At 36.9% G+C, this 19,023-nt stretch overlaps 1 protein-coding gene across 2 annotated transcripts in view; it reads left to right on the forward strand.

Moving 5' to 3' along the window:
* The window catches only part of ARHGAP15 (Rho GTPase activating protein 15), a 618,249-nt gene that overhangs the window by 471,489 nt on the left and 127,737 nt on the right, over nucleotides 1–19,023 (forward strand). Inside the window, exon 12 of one of the 2 annotated variants that reach the window (XM_082630937.1) lies at nucleotides 18,218–18,352. In XM_082630937.1, coding sequence (XP_082487063.1) covers nucleotides 18,218–18,352 — 135 coding nt within the window. The remainder of the gene's footprint in view (nucleotides 1–18,217; nucleotides 18,353–19,023) is intronic. The other variant, XM_082630938.1, reaches the window with a different exon arrangement.

Here is a 19,023-nt window from a genome sequence, read left to right on the forward strand (position 1 = left end):
CTCACAAAGCTATGTTTTCCACCCTACTAAAGGATTTCATTTATATCTAAAATGGTTAATACTGATCTCCACTAGAACTCCTAAGTGGAGGAATGCAGCTGCCATGTGCTTAGTGACTTTGGGGTTAGTGAAGAATGACATCACCAAATTTAAGCATATTATCATGCTGACATAGAGGCACCTTGTTTTCTCTTCTGTGGATAGAGCAAGGATTGTGTTCTGAGTCTTGTTTTTTTCCTCCCAAAGAATACCTTTCCACCCCACTTCTTAGCAGCTGCGATATGAAGGGTTGAAAATGTCACTTCAACTAATGATGAATGATGCTTGACCTCTGGACGGGTTACTCTGAATTTTATGCAATGCTAAATTAACATGAAAGATCCCAACTCAAAGGACTTTGGCTGTTACGAATTGCTTCAAGGATAGATTTGTGTAAAGCAGTCAGTAGCTTCAGGGTTTTTTGTAGTTGTGTCCTTGGTGGTGGTAGAGGGGTGGCGGGTGCCCTATAAGCAAGGTAGAAGACAGAGTGTGCTAGCACTTTAATGTGTTTTGTCCTGTGAGATTAATATCTTTTCATACTGGAAATATTGTCAGTAAGCAGAAACAGTCGTGAAAAAAAACATTCTCAAAAGGGCAACTGGCCCACATGTCTTTGTTGTTTTTATTTGGATATAATTAATTATGTAAAGCAGTAGTTAGTAGAAGATTAACAATTAGTAGATTCTGTCAAGTAGTCACACGGAAATTACTAACTAATTGAACGACTGGTCCTCTGTTGTGTCAGAAAGCAATGCTGAGTGTCATTCTTTTTATCTTTTTACTTTGTTGTTTTCACAGATCCCCTTGTTCTAAGATGTATGTTTCACAGCAGAGTAATAAATAAATAACCCTGGTTGTAATTTCATAACATGCAAAAGGGTTTGAAATAAAAACACCTGTTTTAATTAGCATTATGATTTGTTCACTTAAAAAAAAGTGATAATCCTGATGCAGTTAGCTGACATTTTTAAGCTTTGAATTTCCATCTGTATCTTATATCATGATGTTTCAGGATTGTCATGAGTTAATTATGTTAACTTGGGAAGCATTGCTTGCATTTAGAATGAAAAACTTCAGCTTGAATAGACAGAAAAGCAGATGCTATCTTTCTTGTCAATTGCTTTGTTGTGGGCTGGCTTGCAACTTTTCATGTATTTCTGGATGTAAAGGGAAGTGTAAATCTCTATTTATTTTAAGTTTAACATAAACTACACAATTTCAGTATTCTGTTCTGGCTGTACGTGTCTTGTGTATCTTTACATGTGTAGCTTTCCTGTCGCCAAATCCAAAAATCCATGGTCAAATTATCTCTTCTTTAATTCTTAATCTGTTTTGTTGTGCCTAGCTATTATGAAGATTAGAGCATAATAAAATTTAAGAATAGGACAACTCTACATGGCTCTCTCCTTTGCTTCAGTTAATTTTTCTACCACCTTTTTTGCTTTTGTATATCAGCCTTTTAAAAGGTGCAAAAATACACGCAGCATCTGGGCACAACAAGCCATGTTAAGAATGGAGTAGACACTCTAAGTAGGAATTTCCATGCTTTTGTGAGCTTAATGTTCTTTAACATAGAGAGCAGCTGTGTTTATGTCAATAATTACACATTGAAATAAGTGCATGTACATGTGATTCTTTATGGGATTAAGGACGTTAGGGATGGCCTTACACAAGAGATTTTTGTCCCTCCCATCTCCACCCAGAAAGTTTCTACAATATTCAAAACCAAGTTACACTGTTTTGAGATTCTGAAATATTTCTCTGGGCAACTGGATCCAAGGTGTCAATGAACAGACTATTGGAATGATATGATTGTAATTTTCTGTTTGCCTCCCTACCCCACATTGGTTCTGCATTCCTTACTACCTTGCTCTGTAACCAGGATCTGACCTGTATGCACTATATCACCAAGGTCCCCTTACCAAAAGGCTTCCAACTAGATTGAACCAATAGGAGGCATCTGCAGGAGAGCAGAGGGCAGGAGGAGACAATGCAAGAATGCAGTGATTGTTAATGCCTAATCCCCAAATTAGTGTCATAGGCAATAAATGCTCAGCTTTCAAAGTGAAGTGAGATCAAGGAAAAGTGGATCGCTCTAGGCAGGATTTCTGGAGATGTGAAGGCTTCCTTTGGGCTTTAAAGAATTGGTAGGTTGGGGTAGAAGGAGGGAGTGGCTATGACAGCTTAGGTCAAGAATGAGCAAGAACCAAAGTATGGAGGTTTTAAAGTACAGCTCTTGTTTGGGAATAGTGAGTATACCAGTTTAACAGGAGCAGATGACAGGGGTCTGAGTGAAGTGGAAAGTTAAGATTAAATGGCAGGTTGTGTCACATAGTAGAGGCCTTGAATGGATGGAATAAGGAATCATAGTCTTTAAAGTACATTACAAAGGTGTGTTCAGTATATAAATACAATCTGTAAATGATATGTATTGTGGAGGTTTATTCAAGTGCCTTATCACACATTCAAATTAACTTACGGCTGTTCTATCACTTAAAAATAGCTCTGTTCATTAAAGGAAATGTAACCTAGATTTTCAGAAAATCAAAACATAATGTTCCTAAAATGTTATTCCTTCAACCAGGAGTCACCATTTAGCACTGTCTTCCTAAACATTTTGGACTAAGGTGGAGAGTTATAAATCTAACAGTTTATCTGTACTTGACCAAACAAGATTCCAATTTGACTTCAAACTATCAACTTGTTGTTTGCATAGACATGGCCACTGAACCTGGGAAACACCTATCAGTCTGTGTGTTTCATTTCTCTCAACTTTATATGTGTTTTGCCCCATAAACTTTACAACATAGTAATTGTTATTAATCAGTAACACATCAGAGAGCACTGGGTTTGCAGTGATCGCTATTCTTCAGGACAGATGACCTGAATCACAAAGTGTGACTTGTTCCGTGGACTTAAGACTGCTGCTGCTCCTCTAGAGACCATGGAATTTACCTTGTCAAGCAAGCTGACTTGTGTAGATGCTGATTTTGGGAGATTAACTATTAACACAAGAATCCATGTTGTTGGTTGGATATTTCTTTCATATCATAGTCTGGAGCTGTTTGCATATAAACTCATGTAAAAATAATTATATTCTTACTTCCAGGACATATATTTAAATGGCACTCTTCTCTTCTTGCTCTGTTTCTACATGACCATTTTCCTCCCTTATTATTTTAGGTAGTCTTGCAAAAAAAAATAGTTTGCAAGTGAGGAAACAATGTTAAAAACTTAGCTGTGACACTAACTTCCTGTATGAACTTGAACAAGTTAATTTCTCTGGTCCTTACATCTTAACATGTTAAGTGAGGACTACTACATTGCTTGATTGCTGTGGAAGTTAAGTAAGATCATGAGTGTTAAGTGCCTATCATAGTGACTGGCACATGAAAGGTGCTCGGTTAACGGCTTTTGTTGTCATTACTGTAGTAATCATTGTTATTCAACTTTTACTTCTATGTTGATAATTCTCAAATTGACCTAGTCATCAATCTTTATCCCCTTTGCTAAGCTTCATATTCAACTATCCCAATGTCTACTGGACATTGCCACCTGAAAATGTCAATAGCATACCCAAACCAAACTCATACTCCCTAGCATCTTCTTGTTGAGAACAAATTGAGTGAATAAAAAATCCTAGGGCTTCCCTGGTGGCGCAGTGGTTGAGAGTCCACCTGCCGATGCAGGGGACACAGGTTCGTGCCCCAGTCCAGGAAGATCCCACATGCCGCGGAGCAGCTGGGCCCGTGAGCCATGGCCACTGAGCCTGCGCGTCCAGAGCCTGTGCTTCGCAGCGGGAGAGGCCACAACAGTGAGAGGCCCGCGTACTGCAAAAAAAAAAAAAAATCCTAGCCACTCTTTCTCAGGTGTCTAATACAAGACAACTATGTCAACACATCAACGTCCTTCTAGCTAGAAACAATAGTTTCACTTGATTCTCTTTTCCCTTTACCACCACTACTTTCATTACATTTTAAGGCCTCACATACTCAGCCTCTTTGCATTTCTACAAAAACAACTTAGTTTCGGCCTTCATGGTGCCTTGAACTACAGCAATAGCTTCTTAAATAATTTGCGTATTCCTACCTTTTCATTTCTCAAATACTGTGTCCATTAAATACAGTCTGAATGGTATTATGTCCCCACTCAAACTTTTGATGGTTCTCTCTTGTCTAAAGAAGAACATTTAATCTCTCAGCATGGAAGTGAAGGCAGTCGACTTCCAAGCTAAGTTCTCACCACGTTTCATAACCCACTTTTGCCCTAGCCATAAAGAGGCTTGACAATAATCAAACTTTCATCCATTTCATATCTGTTTGCTAGAAACCATGGCTCTCAGCCTTTAGCATGCATGCATCAGAATCACCGGGAGGACTTGTTAAATCACAGATGGCCAGCTGCACCCCAGAGATTCTGATTCAGTAGGTCCGATATGGTTTGTTAATGTTCACTTCTAACAATGTCCTGTGTGATGCCAGTATGGCTAGTCCTGAGGCCACATTTGTATGACTTAGAACATCCTTCCTTACCCATCTCAGTCCATCAGAATCCTATGAATCCCTTACTGCCATTGCCTTAGAGAAATTTCATCTGTCACCCTAGTCAGGATGAACCAGTTCATACTCTGTGCTAACAGAGGGACTAAGGGTTCTGAAGGCTTGGAGCCAGATTGACTGGACTCTAGCTAGATACCTGAGTGAACTTGGACAAATTACTTAATCTCTGGACCCATCTCCTTATCAGTAAAACTGAACAAATAACAGCACCTATAGCATGTGTTAATGTGAAGGTAAAATAACTTAATACACGTGAAGCACTTAGAATAGTGCCTGAGAAGGGCTCAAATATATTATGTTTAGTAGTTCATACCTTTAATCTAACACTCCACTTAGCCGTGTAATGACATTTGGGGTTTGCAGACCAAAGTCCTTTATTAGATGTTAAGTTCCCTGAAAACAAAGACCACATCTCCATGAATGCCCAGAAACATAGCCCCAGGCTTAGCACTTTACAGAAATCAAGTACAAAAATTTTTTAATTAAATTGAAATTCAGAAAAGGTTGCAAAGGAATCTTAAGTAAGTAAAAATCTTCTAAACAGTAAACAAACCATCCATTTCTTTTTTCCCTCATCATAAAGATGAATAAAGATTAGGTCAATTATTAATAATACATTGAAAGTAGGTTTGCCTTTTCCTTTGAATTTTCTAAACTCTATAATTAAAACGGCTTCAAATTGAAAGATTGTAAAGAAGGAATTAATCTTATTGGTAAGTAAAAAGCAAATCCCATGGTTGATGATAGATATGACCTGTTAGCAATAGTTACACTTCTATACTTTCTTTTCTTACAATCAGCGTGTGGAGACCAGCATAATCCAATTAATTGTAATTCCCTTTTGTAGAGTTGGTAAAGCAGCGCATGATACTGAAACACCATTGAAGTCTTATCTCTGGTAATATAATCCAAACGGATTCTCACTTTCCAACTACCAGCAGATCTTTATAAACTTCAGGAAAATAGAATATTGTGACTTCCTCGAACTTATGATAAATGTGATACACAATAATTGTCTCTGAACTTTAATCCTTTGTACATGCCTAACCATCATTTCTCTAGACATCATTCTCGGCTGTGCAATGGTTTCATGAATACACCTGAGTTTTTCTCTCTTATTTCCTGACTTCCTTTAAAATACTGTTTTTCCACAGTAAATATGCAGTATTTTAACACAACAGAGCCTCTCAGCTGAGCTCCTTGCTCCTGGTACCTCTTGGTCATACCACCTCTCGTTCATATACTCACTCTGATCCATCCTGCTCACTCCTGCCAATGCACAGGAACAATTACAACAATATGCTGAATTAAAAGTTACGTGAGGGCTTCCCTGGTGGCGCAGTGGTTGGCAGGCTGCCTGCCGATGCAGGGGACACGGGTTCGTGCCCCAGTCCGCGAAGATCCCACATGCTGCGGAGCGGCTGGGCCCGAGAGCCATGGCTGCTGAGCCTGCGCGTCCGGAGCCTGAGCTTCGCAACGGGAGAGGCCATAACAGTGAGAGGCCCGCGTACCGCAAAAAAAAAAAAAAAAAAGGTACGTGAATGTGGTCTCTCTCACACGCACAAAATATCTTATTGTACAAATTTAATGCCTTTTCCATCTTAACTAAGCACTTATCAAGCACCGTGGCCATAAGTTCGGCAGTTTGAGGTACAACAGTAAGACTAGAATGAATTTATTTTTCCTTTTTCACAATTTCACAGATGGAAGGTCCATTCTTACCACAAACCTTAGTAACTTCAGCATACAACTCTTTTTCTTTCCTTATTAAGTCTAGAACTTTTACCTTTTCACTTAGAGGAAGCACTTTATGGCTTCTCTTTGGCATATCCGAATTGCCAACATCACCACTCTTGTGCTTTGGGGCCAGTATTAAGTAAAATAAGGGTGACTTGAAGACAAGCACTGTGATATTGTGACAGTCAATCTGATCATCGAGATGGTTACTAGGTGACTAACGGAGGCTGTGCTAGACAGAGGGAAGATTCAGGTCCCGGCGGGACCAAGCAGCACTGCGTGAGATTTCATCAAGCTACTCAGAATGACTGGTAACTTAAAATTTGTGAACTATCTATCTGTAAAATTTATCACTTGGTATGTTCAGACTATGGTTGACTACAGGTAGCTACGGAAAGCAGGAACCAAGGATGAAAGGGGACTGCTGTAGTTAAATTATTTAGGGTGTGCCCCAGGAGTAACGGGATTACCAGGCTAGGATGAGTAACACAGTTAACAGTATCTGAAATGAAGCAGAATGTAGGCCAGGGTGAAGATTAGCAGCATGGACATGGGTGACATCAGGAACCAGAGGCAGAGACCCAGGAGTTAGTGCCACAGATTTGTTTCATGTTAGATTGGAAGAGAAGAAAGGCAAGGAGAAGAGCAACTGGCCGAAGAAGGCTGTATCTTTCCATTTACATCACTCCTCCATTGATATCACATCCTCCATTTATAGCTTCCTCCACTGACTTTCTTGTGTGAGAACATGTGTGGTGAAGTTAGCCTAAGTACATCTCTGCTCTACAGAGAGGGGAGAGGCTCATATGGGCCAGAACTGCCTAGGCTGCTTGGAAATGTGTCTTACTACTAATAGGTCACCTGAGACCATAGCAAATGATGTCTTCCTATTTTTCTACTAGAGGAACTGTAGATAACTCTCAGACTTGGAAGTTTATATAGTTATCATCATCATCATCATCTTTATTTAAAAGGTACTTATTAAGCAACTAATTGAGCATGTCTGTGCACTAATGAAGCAAATATAAATTAAAGGGGGCAAAAAAAATTATAATAAATAAATAAATAAATAAAATTTAAAAAAAAAAATTAAAGGGGGTAGCTCCTTCCCTAGAGACAGCACAATCCTAGTAGTGATGTTAGAGAACTTAAGAACTGTCAGATTTTAAGAGATTATATACCATTTTTTAGATATATTTCGATCCTCATTTATAACTGCCTTCCCACCCATACCTTTTGCACTTAGCACATCTGACATCTTATAGGTGTTCTATTTTTTAATGAGTGAATATATTAATTTATTTGATTGATGGATTTGTTTCACTTTACACTACAAATGTATTGCTGAAATTGACATAACTGATGGAATTCCATTCATTCATTTCATTTTCAGCATGCTCAGTCCTTTTTCTTTTATTTGACTTTGATCCTATTTAGATTTTTATTTCATCAGAAGACAGTCATTGCTATTGGGTTTATTTTTTGTTTGTAGTTACAGTTGACCCTTGAGCAATTCAAGGAGTAGGTGCATCAGACCCTCCATGCAGTTGAAAATCGGAGTATAATTTATAATCCACCCTCCATATATGCAGTTCCTCTGTAACTGTGGTTCTGCATCCGCTGATTCAACCAACCATGGGTCGTGTAGCACTGTAGTATTTAGTACTGAAAAAAATTTGTGTATTAAGTAAACCCTTGCAGTTCAAACCCAGGTTGTTTAAGGATCAACTGTATTATTGTTATATATTTATTAAACATCAATTGTTTTAAATATTCAGACTTTTCTTTATCAGAAGTTAAGTCTCTCACAAGTCTCTTATGTTTAACAAAGACATTATATATATTTTTAGTCTGTATCTTTCCTCATTTTACTCTTTGTTATGTATTTTTTCAACTATACAGTCAAAGGCATGATTTATTCATGGGCATCTGAGAACAGTTACAGACAGTAATGAATATATATTCCCAATCAACCATAGTTTCTCAAATATTGTGATGGTAACATAAATTGGTTCACTGGCTATGAGGATAACTTGGCAAGGTCTATCAATAGTTTACAATATACACACAACTTTTCACCTAGAAATTCCAGGTCTAGGAATTTGTTCTACTCACACAGATACATACTTAGATATAAATGATCTAAGTGCAAGATTATTCACATTAGCACTATGAAAAATATTTGACATTTGGAAACTGGTCAATTATTGTACATCCATAAAAGTAAATATGCAGCTGTAAAAAAAGAAAGAGAATACTCTCTGGGTCTCAATTTTGAATAATCTCTATGATATATTGTCAAGTGAAAAGAATCAGATGCAGAACAGTGCATAGATATCACTGTTAGTGTTTTTTTTTTTAACATCTTTATTGGAGTATAATTGCTTTACAATGGTGTGTCAGTTTCTGCTGTATAACAAAGTGAATCAGCTATATGTATACATATATCCCCATATCCCCTCCCTCTTGCATCTCCCTCACACCCGCCCTATCCCACCCCTCTAGGTGGTCACAAAGCACGGAGCTGATCTCCCTGTGCTATGCGGCTGCTTCCCACTAGCTATCTATTTTACATTTGGTAGTGTATATATGTCAATGCTACTCTCTCACTTCATCCCAGCTTACCCACTGTTAGTGTTTTTTTAAAAAGTGGTAGTTGAGGATAATGTTGCTTGAGTATAGAAAACAGTTTTGAAAGGATACATGGGAAATTGACAATATAGCTTTTCTGTAGAGGTGAAAACTAGGTAGCTAAGGATAGACTAGAAACAGACTTTTGCAGTATACTCATGTACGTTGAACTTCGTATAAATATATTATTTCAAAATAAAATAAATAAAAGTGTTCAAAAAACAATAAGCAGCACACACTTCATATTAAGCAATTGTAGGTTTTTGAGTATCATCTTATTAGGTGTTTTGACAATTTTTATCAACTAGTTTTTATAGCTACTTTGCAATAAAAACAACCCTCATTGTGAATTATTTGTATGAATTATGATTCTTCAAAGTCATAGTAGAAAGGAACACAAGAGTAATTTTGTGCTCCATAATTGGAGGCCTCTGGTGTCAGACAGGCAGACTTTCTTTTGAGGTGGGAAAAAAAAATCTCTAAAACTTTTCATTCACAAAGAAAAAACCAAAAACAGTTATTGATAATAGATAGGTCCATTAAAGAATCTGTGTCACTATTCTGGACTTGGAATATTGTATAGATGCAGAATTAAGAGGATAGTGTTATCGTGTGGTTTCACAAAGAAAGTTTTACATAGATCTCTAGTTATCCTAACTTAATGCAAGTAGTTGTAAAATTTATAAATCTTCCACTCTAATTGTATGTACCTTTGCAGAGTTCTGGCTATTGTTGTGATATGAAGTAGAAAATTTACTCAACTACTACCATGGATCAATTCATAAAGATAACTTATATGAAAAAATATTATCCTCAATAATTGCTAGAAATCATCTCTTTGTTTTGGTTATCTTTAATTGACAACTAATTTTTGTCCTATCCAGGTGTAAAATGGTTTCAAGAAATAAGAGTGGCACTGTCTTACTCTATCCATTTTGTTTCTATTTTATTGATTTTTGTTATCCTTTTATTTCTATTTTTCTGACAGAATATTTCCAGACCAGAGACTTCTAAATTAGTAAAAAGCCCAGTCTTTTTCCTGCTAAATAATACCATTGCTAACCCCATGTACACCAACAGTGTAGCAAAAGGAATAGTTTAAGCCAGAAAGTATACTAAATTCTGGAAATATCTGCCAAAGTCTGGCTGACAAAGAAGATAATGTCCAAATAAATTTTCTAATAATGTTATAACAAACCTGTGCTAGATCTTTTACGTATATTACTTCACTGAATTCTCACACAAAATTAGGAGGGAGAGATGACAGTTCTCATTAGACAAGTGAGGAAACAATACATTAAGTAACTCTATATATGTGCATATACCTACAATAAACATGTTATCTGTATATGGGTATTTATAGGACTTAGTTATGTTTATTTCCTAGATATCATTATGAGATATGTTTTGATCTGACCTTCCGCTTGGTATTTACAAATGTAATATAACTTGGAGAGAACAAATAGCAATAGTGTTGAAACTTAGAGCCGATAACAAAGAAAACTTTCAAAAATGACTCTGTTGAAGTTTAATCCTACGGATTCTCTACCCTTTGGAGTATGTAATGTATGAAATCATCCATGGAATTCAAGTAAATTCAGAATCTGTTTGGAGAAGACAGTCAAATAAAATGAACCATTGTGTATAGTGTCTGCAGAGCACAAAAAGCCTTTGACTGCATGGAATTAAGAGCAGTGTTGGAAGCTCTGAGTAAGAAAGTAATTAAAGAAATATATATTGGTATCATGAAATGCATCCTTTTTTAATATTTATGATCCTAACAAATAAAGTCAATTCATTTTTGTCACTGTTGTTGTTGTTGTTGTTAGAGTCTGAACAGGGCTACCTCTCCTCAGGTGCCTAGAAGCCTGGAGAGAAGCATAATGTCAGTAACACCATTTTATAAGATGGCATTATACATGGAGTTATGATGATGGGGAGATGTTTTATGTTATGCCGTTATAAATTAAAAATGCACAAAGCAATGACACATTTGTTATACTTTCCATCTGTGGTGCTTGCTTCACAAATTTCCGTTGTACCTATTTATTATGTTATTATTTACATTCAGATGAAATCTGAGGAAAAATAAAAATAAGACATACTCATTCCTGACTCAGTTCCTGTATTGGATATAGTAGAAGGCTGCTTCACCACCTTCAAAGAGAGTAACGAAAGATATTCCATATTAGCCTGTGACATTATTTGCATGCCTTGGGCCTCTTAAGTGATTTCCAAAGAAATATGCACAGCATGAAGTCCATAGAAAGCAAACTAACATGGCATGCCAAAATATCCCAGTGGATTTAAGAAATAAAAGCTTTTATGAATAAGGTTTTAGTATCTTAGAGAATTTCTGCTTATTTTCTTGGTTCCTCCCTCTTTCCTACTGCAAGGGGCCACACAAAACTGTGTTTGGTAGACCAGGTGGCAAAAGTGCCCATTCTCTGCGTAGGTCAAACCATCTCCTCTTACAGTAAAGTAACCATTTTCAAATGTAGGCATCCTAATAGCTTCCTGGAGGTTACTGTGATAAATTGTGAGGAATACATCTCTTTGGTTTTGGAATATGAAGTTTCATATTTAAAACCACTTTCCTCCTTCTTCGATAGATACCATGGCCATAGAGAGTTGATGTGGCTTGTGTTGAGTTTTCCTGAGAACGTTTTAAATGTTCCCTAGTATTTCATGTCTTGGGCTATAGCATCAATGAAATATTTCTACTCTTGAAGTAGTAGCTGGAAAAAAGAGTGAGTAAGAAAATAGCAATCATGATTTTATTCTTTGTCTGGGAGCCATGCTAGAGAGTACCCTTCATGTTTATAGAGCAAGTAATTAGAAATAGGTTGATCTTGAATAGGCAAGCAATTATTCAACTTATTCCACCTTCAAACCCTTTCTCAGAATCTAGATAATATTTTTATTTAATTTGAATTACCTAAACAGCTCTTTCTGTTGTCTATAATATTTCATAAGTGTGGCATAGCCCATGTGTTGAGAAAATGTCTAGATATGATCTAGGAACATGACATCTTTCTCTGCACAGAGTCTTTGGGCATCGTATTCATTTTCTAGGGCTGCCATAACAAAGTGTCACAGACTAGGGGGGATGGGGGTGTGGGGGATTAAACAACAGAAATGTATTTGCTCTCTGTTCCAGAGGCTAGAAGACGAGGATCAAGGTGTTGGCAAGGTTGCTTTCTTCTGAGGCCTCTCTCCTTAGCTTATGGATGCATGTCTTCTTCCTATGTCTTCACATGGTCTTCCTTCTATGCATGTCTGTGTCCTAATCTCCTCTTCTTATAAAGACACCAGTCATATTGGAATAAGGCCATCTATATCACTTCATTTTACCTTAATTACCTCTTGAAAGGCTCTGTCTCCAAATACAGTGACATGGTGGGGTACAGGGGGTTGAGACTACAAATTATTCACGGGGATGGGGAGACACAATTCAGCCCATAAGAAACATAAAGCACATTTGTGGGGTGAATTTGTCCCTGCTTGTCATTAAGGTCAAAAGAGTATTATTCTAGGGGACAGAAATAAGATGTAAAATGTCTAGAACCTAATTTATTTTCACCTGAGTATTATTTCTGGGCACCCGGTAAAGCCTTCTCCTTTGAGGAATATAAAGCAGCCTCAACAGCTGTAGCTTTGAAAGGCACAAAATACAGTTCCTGGTATGTAGTCTCCATTCAATCTATATTTGCTTAATAAAAACTAAGTGAACAAACAGATTAACTGGTCAACCAGCCTAGTTTTCAAAGGTATTGTCCTCACTGAAGTCTCATGTTGCACCCAAGGTGTTATAGGAGGGGCTTTAGCGAGTGCAGCGTGGAAAGAGGATGGTTTTGGCACGGGGTTTATATCACCGTGTTTGAGAATTTGGAACCTCTCTAGTCCACCAGAAATCAGATTGAACTGTCACTTTAAGGAGCCAACACAGCAGGAAAGGTCGAGCTAGTCAAATGATTCAACCAACTTCCTTTTGATCCACTCCTTTAAATGCTAAACTCAAAATCAGCTATATCCTTATAGATAAACAGTATGTTTTATCCACTTTTATATCTACCAGTTTGATTTTATGGACAAACATATTATTATTTTTCGGATCAATAGTCTCTCTGGCATCTCTTTCATTCATGATGTGACTTTCATGTACCCAGCAGGGCTTTCAGATAAGGTTTCCAAATGGTCATCTGCGCTGGAAGCAGATACCACATCCTTTATGAGAGGTTCATGATGTAATAGGTTCTTGTCACTATATTAATGAAATCAGAGCTATTCTCTCCATATCCTGTGAAAGCTGGGCTGTCTTTTCCTCTTTATTTTTTTATTACAACAGTAAAATAAAAGTTAGTAAAGGACTTTAAAAACTACAAGGTAAAAATGTACTTGTTTTTCAATACACAAAGAAGTGCCTCTTTATTCTTATATAACTATTCTATTCTGGATAGTCCAAGTTTATCTTCAGCTGCATTTCAACCAATACTAGGTTAACACAGTGAGTTTAGTTAAAGTCAGTCTTGATATTGCAACTTCTGGTTACACCGGTCTATAGAGCAATATATAATACAAGAGGAAAGTGGTGACTAAGCTATTAATGATATTTAAATGTGCCTTTTTCCATGGAAATTACCATGACCTACTGTGGCTATCAAAAGGTCCATCCTTCAGTTCTCCTTTTTTAAAAAGATTATTCCTAATAGCTATTGTCAAAATTTTTTAATTTTAAATATAATAGTTTTTAGCTGGATATAGGTAAGTTTTTATTTAAAAAAATAAAATACACAAAAGTCCCTTCAAGGAAGGACATTTCAAGATGGACTTGAATGCTTGGATACAATATTTAAATATATTTTTTGTGATATCATAAAAGTCACATAGTGACTTTGGATTCTGGAGGTTAACCTATCTTCAATTCTGTTTAAATGCTTTAAGCAAAAAGCCATGACCAAAATGAATTTACGGTAGCCTAAGTAGAGGGCCAGGAGAAACCAGCACAGATTATCAGCATGATAATTGTGAGATATCTTGATTCAACCAGACTTCTTCCCAGTATTGAACTCCAGCATGTAAAGTTTTTGTTGAGCTCATTTGACAGATTGCATCACACCGAGGTAAATCCTCTAAAACAACCAAAATGGTTTATGATGTTTGCTCAGTATTTCCATTGCTTTAACCCCTAATGTATTTTGCCTTTTTGGCCTTTATTCACTTTCCTCATCATAGTGATGTCTTGGATATATATATATATATATTTTTTCTCTCCAAATGTTTTTCAGACACATTTTCTCATTTGATACCAACAACTCTCCTTCTGAATATCTTCATTTCACAAATAAGTAAATAGATATACAATGAATTAGTGGTAAATCCAGACCTGATGTTTTGTATAATCTCTTTCTCACCTTATCATATTTCCTCTTCACTCCATCACCACATGACGATTTGCTACATCTTCTGTCCCATTCCTAATGCAGTTTCTTTTTATTGCCAATTCGCTTTATATCTGTTTATATAAGAATCTGTTCCTTCTATAAATGAGTAATTATGAAAGATCAGAGTAAGTTTACAGGTAAAAGCATAGCCTCAAGTAAGATATTTAGGGATAAAATATAAAAATCACTATCTTTGAAGTAATAGTCAATCTACTACCACTGGCAATTGCTATTTATTTGCCTTTATCCTTTCAGCTTCTTCCAGCCAAGATTAGTCTGACCATAGTGGTTTTGAGGGGAGGCTTACTGGCTCCTATCCTGGGTTTATCACTTGTCATCCATGGAAAAGTTACTTAATCTACCCATGCCTCATTTTTCCTATCTGTAAAATAGGTGATGATAACAATAGCATGTACCTCATTGTCCTATTGAAAAAAAATTATATTAGATAATAAATGGAAAGTGCATAGCATAGTCCCTAGTATGGTGTCAGCACTGAATAACTGTTGGTTATTCTTCCTGTTGCAAAGCTTCCTGAAATATAGTCATGTGAATTTTTAATTTTGTTCTGTAAAAGGTTTTTATTTTGTCAATAATAATTACCAACTCTTAGGTTCATATTAAAGAAATCTCAATATTCACATATCTAGTTTTCTATTTCTCTGCCCACCTAAGGTAAACTTCATAAATCGATATTTATTGAGTAACTTTTATAGACTCTTACAGGCTCCACTGTTGTGGTTCTCAACTGGGGATAACTTTGCACCGCCAGGAGATATTTGGCAATATCTGAAGATATTTTTCATCAGCAGCCCTGGGAAATGCTATTGGCATCAGTGGGCTGAGGCCGGGGATGCTACTAAATATCCTAGAATGCACAGGACAGACCCTATAACAAAGTATTACTCAGCCCCAAATGTCAACAGTGCTTCACTATTGAGAAATACTGCTCTGTTGAAAAGAGGGGAAGCAGAAGACATCATCACTGCTAACAGATTAGTTAGAAAATGCCTATCAGGTAATACAAATGTGTTCATAATGATACCTGTTAACATGGAGACAAATATCACTTCATCTTCATTTCATTTTCAGAACTGATTGGATTCATGAGAAGGTGTGCAAATATGGACACAACTGCATGTTTAAATAAGTCACAGTGGCCTTGAAAAATATGCCTTAAAGTCCTCTGGTTTACAAGGAATATTAACCTTGGTTGTTCACAAAAAATCTTAATATAAAAATTAGGTATTATATACCAAAAGACTCTTTCCAACCACTTGCCATATTATTTATTGAAGCTACTTGTGGAGGGGCTACAAATTATCTTTTTAAAGTGAAGACTACATAGTAGGAATGCTAGTTTAAGTAACACAAGTTGATATATTATATGGCATTTTGAGTGGATATAATCAAATTATATTTATTGACTGGTAAATTATCTTTTTTATGTATATTAAAATATTTCATTTTCACAGTCAATTGAATTAACTGATGTTTGTGTGGAAGTGACAGACATCACTGGCATCTGCCTTTGGTTAAGCAATTATTTGTTCTTATTGTTTTCTTGCTCAAGATAAAATCATTCTCTTTTCTTACCTGCTGAGCACTTTGATTTGGCGATCTTAAACCTATGCACCAAAACGACATTTTGTATTGGACTTTTGTGAAAAATTTTTGGTAGAGATAGTTGTGTGTGTGAACATGTGTGTGTGTGTTGTGTGTGTATGTGTTTATTTAGGTTTCCACTTAAAGTTCAGTGCCAAAGCTACCGTACTTATACATTTTCTAAATGTGCTTTAAGCAATAAGTTGTACAACATTTTTAGAACATGTGTTAAGCTATTTCTCTAAGAATGAAGCTCTTAACAAAACATAAGCACTCTGCATGAGATCTTAGCAGCAAAGTGCTTAAAAGATAAAGTAAGAATTGGTACCATGGGAAGAACACCAGCTGTAGAACGCACAGGTCCATTATGAGAAGTATGGTAGTGGGTAGGGAGAAAATGATTTAATCAGGAGTAAAACCAATTTTATTATAAGGGCACGCAGGGGGTGTGGCACCATAGTGAGAGGGACATTTCAAAATATCTGACAGATTTCAACAACGTGAAAAACCCGTTCTTTAAAGTGACAGTAAACCCCATCAGGTCTCCCTTTTTGATGCTATTGTTAACAGTTGACTGTTTAAAGCTGGCCTGCTAAGATGCTGTCGTCCTATTTCAATAGTGTGTAGCCAAATAAAAGACTAATTGTTGAAATACAATCAATCAAAAATGATTGCAGGGCAGAAAGAAGGTCTCCGCTGCTGATTTTGTTGTGGATCAAATTATTGTGTTATGACTGAGGTAGGCTGAAAGAGGAGAAGAAAATAGCCCGTCTGAAATAAACAGATTCACCTTCATTCCTTCTCTTTGCACACAGCCAATTGAGCAGGGACATAACTTACTAGCCCAGGGAGTAATAGTCCATGTAGAAAAAAAGATCTGATAAAGATTTCGGCTAATATTTTTGAAAGGACATGAACACTATTAGCAGAACAGCCCTTGCAGAGCTTCCCTATAGTGACAATTCTCAGCTTTTCTTACATTTTTGGTGTAAATTCTCCTCTGCATTCATAAAACTGACACAAGCAAGCATCTGAATATGAGCTTCAGACATCGGTAAGGAAACACAATTCTAGTTGACCAAATACCTATTAAGTTCTTGCCAGGATACTCTGCTTTCCCATTAACCCTCAGGTTGTCCAAAATGATTAGCGTTAGTTTTCATTAAGCCCAGAATCCAAAATATTTTCTGTGTTGTACGTTCAGAAAGACAAACGCTGTGGGTCAGCAGCAATGCTTTTATGCCTGCCTCCTTTTAGTTGTATGTAAAGATGTCACTTTCAGACCCTATTACATCCACTTTTTGGGTGAGAATGATTCCAGACTTTCATACTGAAGACGAAAAGGAAGGAAATAATTGCCCAGCGTCTCCTTATTTCTTCTAAGAACTTTATTGTGGCCTTTATTTTCTTTAATATTTAAATGTCTCAACTCACTCAAGCTTCCCAAGCAAACATTTCCATTATTTCTAAGAGGAGTTGGTAAGCACTTGTGGTTTGTCTTTAGTGTGTTATCATTTTTGACAGCTTTGCATAGCCTATGTAGGCCAACAGGGGTCTGTCTAATATTGTTGCTGGGCACATTTTCCTTGCTGAGATGAAAACTAAAAAAAGATATTTTTGAAGCAGTAAGAAGGAATTAATATCCTTTCTCACTATTCTATTCCTTGCTGACTTTATATTCAGTGAAAAAAGGAAAAAAGTGTTACCCATTATTCCCTTGTACATAGCAAGGCTAACACATGTAAAGCAATAACTCATTTTCTATTGCCATGTTTAGCATATGTCTCCTGTTGGCTCAGCAAGGCCTTTAGGCCGGTCCCTTGAGCCGGCCATCATTGGCAACTCTTAGCCCCTCGGCCTCAAAACCAAATAGCTTTGAATCATGTTGAGCTGTGATGCTAATTTTCATACTGATGCATTATGGGAATAAATGTATCTGACATACTGTGTCAATGGCACTGTCTCTTTGTGTCTCTTGTTTTTTGTTAGCTGCACTCCTACAGATGGTATTCCATTGAAAATGTTCCCGTCCTACGGAAAAAAGGAAAAAAAAAAAAAAAAAACATGCACAGCACCAAACCTCTAGGTGCAGAAGGCTGTTAACGGTTGCTGATGATAGTAGGCAAACATTAACATAATAATTAGTGTCTTGTAATTGTTTCATTAAAACCAGTTGTTCCATTTCTCCTCGTGTTTTCCCAGAAGAGAAGCTGAATTTGGACGACAGCCAGTGGGAGGACATCCACGTTGTCACCGGAGCACTGAAGATGTTTTTCCGGGAGCTGCCTGAGCCGCTCTTCCCTTACAGCTTCTTTGAGCGGTTTGTGGAGGCGATCAGTAAGTACCTTACAGACAGGAGCAGTTGGTGCAGTAACCTGGCGGTGTGGAATTACTATTAAGTAAATAATAAGAATGGCGCTAATAGCAATCATGGAGATGATAATATCCCCAATGCTCCACAGCTTTCATTTTAGTTTTGGTGGTTTTGATGGCTTATTCTTATTTCTGCAATATTATCTAAGTATTTTTAAAAATTAAGAAGAAAAAGAAGAAGGCATCCTGTTTAGGGTGGCCAATTTTCAGCTAAGCCTCCTCAAATGAAAATAGCTTCTCATGCAATCTGCTTTACAGGGGCCACCTTCCGCCTCCCTAGCCCCTACCCTTATACCTTCAGAATCACAGTGACTGTAACTGAGTTCAAGGGGATTTTGAAAAAGAATCAAAGTGAATTAAATATTACATTTCATTAAAGAGGTGTTAAATCATCAGCTGAGGCATCACCTTCTCAAGGCTTGCTCACCCTACACCCACCAACACTAGTAAGGAGTTGGCTACAATTTGCTTACAAACAGTGTGAATATTAAATTAAGTAATGGAAAGTTTCTTCTGTTAAGCTGGTGGCTTTATGGGAGGTTGAGTTGTATCACTTACTAGCCAATAGTCATTGTATACTCCCTGAAACTTCCTTTCTATTGTTTTCTCATTCATAACACACACACACATGCGCG

The sequence above is a fragment of the Mesoplodon mirus genome (assembly GCF_964341445.2).
Source record: "Mesoplodon mirus genome assembly, chromosome: 8".
In the NCBI taxonomy this organism is placed as follows: Eukaryota; Metazoa; Chordata; class Mammalia; order Artiodactyla; family Ziphiidae; genus Mesoplodon; species Mesoplodon mirus.